Source organism: Sinocyclocheilus rhinocerous, unplaced genomic scaffold (assembly GCF_001515625.1).
Source record: "Sinocyclocheilus rhinocerous isolate Xijiao unplaced genomic scaffold, SAMN03320098_v1.1 scaffold792, whole genome shotgun sequence".
In the NCBI taxonomy this organism is placed as follows: domain Eukaryota; kingdom Metazoa; phylum Chordata; class Actinopteri; order Cypriniformes; family Cyprinidae; genus Sinocyclocheilus; species Sinocyclocheilus rhinocerous.
Genome location: NW_015626872.1, coordinates 1,152,997 through 1,158,353, shown reverse-complemented (window position 1 = coordinate 1,158,353; position 5,357 = coordinate 1,152,997). Strand labels below are relative to the sequence as shown.

Genomic DNA, 5,357 nt, shown 5'->3' with positions numbered 1-5,357 from the left:
TATATATATATATATATATATATATATATATAATTCATTTTAAATTAAATTAATTATAATCAATTATAAATTAAATGTAATTAAATATATTCTTTCACAGTATTTTTGTCTTGTTTTCCAGTACCAACGTTCTTAAATCAAGACTTTATCAATTTAATCAGTTAAATCTTAAATCAATCTTGAGATGCAAAACGACACAAGATATTTTCTCTTGTTTTCTGACAAATTGATTAAAACTAGGAGAGCTTTTGATTCAAACAATAAATATTCCCTTTTACTTCAAATCATTTCTGTCACCAATTTTTTTTCTTTTCCTGATGGCTGCTATTTTTTTTTTCTTATTTTTAGTAAAAACACTTCATTTTAATCAATTTGTCAGAAAACAATAAATATTCTGTAATTTTGAGTGTCAAATGAGCATAAACACTTAAGTTTGATTCATTTTTCAGAAAACAAGAATTGTTGCTTCTTAAGTAAATGACTTAAAAATCTTGATTTAAAAAATGTTTAAATATTTGTATTGAAAAACAAGACTAAAATACTAAGTTATCATTTTTTGTAGTGCCCAGAACAATAATAGGATGAGTAACTGATCATAGAATTTTAATGTTGGTGGTGAACTATCACTTTAAGTGACCGGCTAATTGCTTTATATAACATTCAAATTCTAATAAGCAATAACACACAGATTTAGAATATTGATATTGGATAATGGCATGCTCATTTGAACTACGAAACAGGGTTTTACAGCCTCACATGACAGTGTTTGGCTTCCTATGCGACATATAAAGCCATTGAGTGTTTTTAATTCCACAACAACCTTAGAGAAAGGCCGTCAGGTCACATTTCACTAACCACCTTATCAGCAGTCACTAGAACCAAAAAAGGTTGTAATAAGCAGGCAGTTCATTGGCCGCGTCGATCCAAAGCCTCCCTCCTCCCAGTCTGGCTTTCTCTGAACTTTGAACCTTCACAATATCCCTGCTAAGCAAATTAGCTTATCCTGACCGCCGAGTTCAGAATTCTGCAGTCATTAGCATGTTCCTCTGTAATTAGGCCAATAAGAAAATGTTGCTTAAGACAAACACCAGAGTAAGAGAATAGATGCTAAAATACACAACTTGGGATTGCATTGATTTCTGTTTAAGCCCAGAGCACAACTCGCTTATAAAACAGAATCAGCTCATCGGGACTTGTCAGTATACAGCTCAGAATTAATTTTAAGCATCATGGTGTTGTTTTGTGAGCCTGGAGTCATTTCCCAAATGTAGACAGAACTGGAGTGTATGATATTCCTCTGCAATCCTCACTCATATGGTACAAAGCTTATAGTGTACACAAGCCTATATTTGGATGGGCTTATAACAATTCATGACGCCAAAAACCTTAAACCTCTTGCATATGGGAGCTTGGTTTACCCGGCAAATGAAATCTGAGACGTGTAAGGCATCAACATACTGATACTATAGAAAAAGCAACACAACACGGCTGTATCGTGTTACTAGGCTATATATGTAGCACAGATGTATAATTGGGTTTTGATTTACACTCTGCTATAGACTATGCTTTAATATAGAACTTGTTTTTTGCAAGTTATTTTACAGTTTTTGCATTATATGCATGTCGTTTAGAAAGCAATGCATAGTGCATAACTTGAAAAGTCGCAAGGTAAACCCACAGAAATGAGTGTACTAGTGTATTTGCATAGACGATGATGATGACGAAAGCACGGCCAGCCAATAGCGTGCCAGTATTTTTTCCACGCAAAACACACAAGGGCAGATCACACCTCAGTGGACAAATGACCAAAGTCACTCCGCTCTGTCCTTGCGCTTAACGCATTTATTTATTTACACCTTTTTATCTACGCGACGCGTCTGAAATTAATTCAAAAGAATTCTTTATTCAGAAGCTTTCATCTGAATTGATATTAGGTCGTATTATAAGCTGCAGCGCTACATTCAGATTTAGCGATAAACTGTAAACATCGCGAGGTGTCTCGATAAATCAAATACACAAAGGAGCCAGTATATTATTGTTATTATGTTTACATCGCCTACGTGTGGGAGGAAGACCCTTAATACATAACTAGAAACGCCAGCCATAAATGTACTAAACGCTTATTGGTCGAGGGGCGGGTCTTTTGGGTTATCGACGTAGCGCGCAGCCAATCAGCACGGAGAATTTGAGGCAAATATATGACGAAAGCGCGTTTGTCCAATCGTAAGCGCCGCTGGGGTTCTGACCTCTGAAAACCGCATCACCGCCCCCATCATGTCCGTGGCGGAGGAGCGCTATAAAGGAGATCCAGTCAGGAGTTTAAAGGGCAGAGTTGTAAAAACTCCCAGGCAGTGGGGAGTCGGATTGCCTGACGATAGACTCCAAAAAAATACCACAATTACCCGAAGAAAAACAGCTAATATTGATGCAGCCTAACTGGAATAATCTTTCCGATAACTGTTAGCAAGGAACCGAAGCGGAAGCCACCAGAAGAGAAAAACACGGTCGTTTAATGTAAGTATCTGTCATTGAACCGTCGTAATGTGTCAAACTGAGGCGTTTGTTGTGGGTTAAGCAAACATATGTATATCGTTGCATCTCAATGGCATTGCGTCAAAACGCTTGTTTACTCCAAAAATGTTGTATAGGCTGTACGGCTCGGTGAAACAAAAAGAGGCGTCAGGCAGAATGACAGCCTCGGTCACCATTCGCTTTATACAAAATGCATCAAAAGTCAATAGTGACCGAGGCTGTCAGTCCCCTAAAATGTTCCTTTTGCTCTCCACGAAAAGAAAGCAAGAGCAACGAAGGCAAACATCCGAGAGAATTTCCATATGAGTGCGCTATCGCTTTAAGAAACTAGATTTATTTCAGATTCTGTTTGCCAGCTTGAATGGAGACCTGGCTGTTCTTGATAAATGATTGGTTTTCTCATGAATTCGTTTTACCCAGACTCTCTAAAACCGTGCAGTCATATGAGCCTCTCTCTCTCTTTTCAGTGTGTGAACGCTGTCTTCTGTTAGAATCCTAAAACATTTACAGCCTCAATGTTTATTTATATGAAACCCGTCGTTTATTTCTCTGGAGGCTCGGCGCTATGTACTGTAGGTTTCTAGCGCGAGCGAGTTCGTCTGTTTACAGAAAGCGTCCAGAATGTTCCCAATCCATATTCATAACAACAATGGCCGCGTCTCAATACCTACGTTCGACGCTCACTAGGCGCAGCCGCCGTCTGAACAGCCGCACTATTTTACGTCTTTCGCTCGCTCTACGTGACCAAATATCGAAACGCTATCAAAGATTTAGCGTCATATTTGGTGTACGGTTATATTTGGGCAAGGCTACACACCCCACGCGGAGCGTCACGCTATTGGTCGCGATCTTCGGGAAATCCGATCGCCGATCTGTTGCGCAATGTGTGTCGCATTGTGTTCGCATGCCCTATATTCACATAAAGGCGTTTTTACGCAACAGTTGACGGAATAAAGCAGGGAAGAGAATCCGTGTTATGTAATCTCCCTCGAATCCTGTAGATGCACGGTGCATTTAAACCGACTTGAGCACGCATTCAGGCCTTTTATTGAGCTGTGTTTGTTTACATGGGTGAACCTGGACCATGAAACCAGTCATAACTTTTTGAAATTGAGATTTATACATCATCTGCTTTCCATTGATGTATGGTTTGTTAGGATAGGACAATATTTGGCCGAGATGCAACTATTTGAAAATCTGGAATCTGAGGATATCAAAATACTGAGAAAACCGCCATCAAAGTTGTCCAAATGAAGTTCTTAGCCATGCATATTACTAATCAAAAATTGATATATTTAAATCTTCATGGAACATGATCTTTACATAATATCCCAATGATTTTTGGCATAAAAGAAAAATCTTATCATTTTGACCCATACAGTGTATTGTTGGCTATCGCGACTTAAGACGACTTAAGGTTTTGTGCTCCAGGGTCACATATGTAGGCTGATTGGTCACATTCATCTCAATACCTTGCCTCTCTTCCCCCTTCAAGGAGCACGAGGAGATTTTCCTGCGGAGCAACAAGCGTTTCTCGTCCACCAGCACTTCTGAGTCCCCACTGATCACTACTGCCTTGGAGGTTTTTGCAGCACTCAACGAAAGCAGCTATGCAGCTTGAAATCCAAGTAGCGCTGAACTTCATCATTTCATACCTGTACAACAAACTCCCGCGGCGGAGAGTCAACATCTTCGGCGAGGAGCTGGAGAGGCAGCTGAAGAAGAAATACGAAGGACACTGGTACCCCGACAAGCCATACAAAGGATCCGGGTTTAGGTGCATCCATGTGGGCGAGAAGGTGGATCCGGTCGTGGAGGAAGCAGCCAAAGAAAGCGGGCTGGACATCGAGGACGTCCGCAATAATTTGCCTCAGGATCTCAGCGTTTGGATCGACCCTTTCGAAGTGTCCTATCAGATCGGGGAGAAGGGAGCGGTTAAGGTGCTATACGTGGACGATAGCGGAGAGAACGGCTCCGAGCTGGACAAGGAGATCAGAAACAGTTTTAACCCGGAGGCTCAGGTCTTCATGCCAATAAGCGACCCGGTGGGCGTCTCATCCGAGTCCAGCTCGCCGTCGCCGCCGCCGTTTGGCCAGTCTGCGGCCGTCAGCCCGTCCTTCATGCCACGCTCCACCCAGCCTTTAACCTTCACCACCGCCTCGTTCGCTGCAACCAAGTTCGGCTCCACCAAGATGAAGAACAGCGGCCGAAACGGCAGCAAAGTCGCACGCAGCTCTCCCACCAACCTGGGTCTGAATGTCAACAGCCTCCTCAAGCAGAAAGCCATCTCCAGCTCCATGCATTCGCTCTACGGTTTCGGCCTGGGAGCTTCGCCTCCGCAGCAGAAAGCATCTGCCCTCTCGCCCAATGCCAAGGAGTTTGTGTTCCCCAACTTGCAAGGCCAAGGGAGCTCCGGAGGCGCGACGTTCCCAAGCGAAAACCCACTCAGCCTCAGTCCTCTGCAGTACAGCAATGCCTTCGATGTGTTTGCAGCCTACGGGAGCATCAACGACAAGTCGCTCGTGGATGGCTTAAACTTCAGTCTCGGCAACATGCAGTATTCAAACCAGCAATTCCAGCCAGTCATGGCTAACTAATGATTGTTGGCAAAAGGAAAACAAAAGGCGAAGACGCACAACTGTGGATGTGGTAACAAAGATCCCTATTAGTCACTGATAAGCGCATGTGCCCAAGGGTGTTTGTTTCACTTTATTTGATTTTTTTTTTTTCCTCTCTCTCTCTCTCTCTCTCTTTCTCTCTGAGGGTATGTTTACATGACAACAATGTACTAAAAACGGAAAAGTTTTTCCTTTGCGTTTTTCATG

The 5,357-nt window shown here is 42.2% G+C and overlaps 1 protein-coding gene across 1 annotated transcript; it reads left to right on the top strand.

Annotated features, from left to right (window-relative positions):
* Positions 1 to 2,303: 2,303 nt before the first annotated feature.
* tob1b (transducer of ERBB2, 1b) lies at positions 2,304 to 5,287 on the top strand. The gene is made up of 2 exons (XM_016527239.1): positions 2,304 to 2,514; positions 4,028 to 5,287. Exon 2 carries the CDS (start codon positions 4,143 to 4,145, stop codon positions 5,127 to 5,129), a length of 987 nt encoding a protein of 328 aa, XP_016382725.1. The 5' UTR covers positions 2,304 to 2,514; positions 4,028 to 4,142; the 3' UTR covers positions 5,130 to 5,287.
* Positions 5,288 to 5,357: the final 70 nt, after the last annotated feature.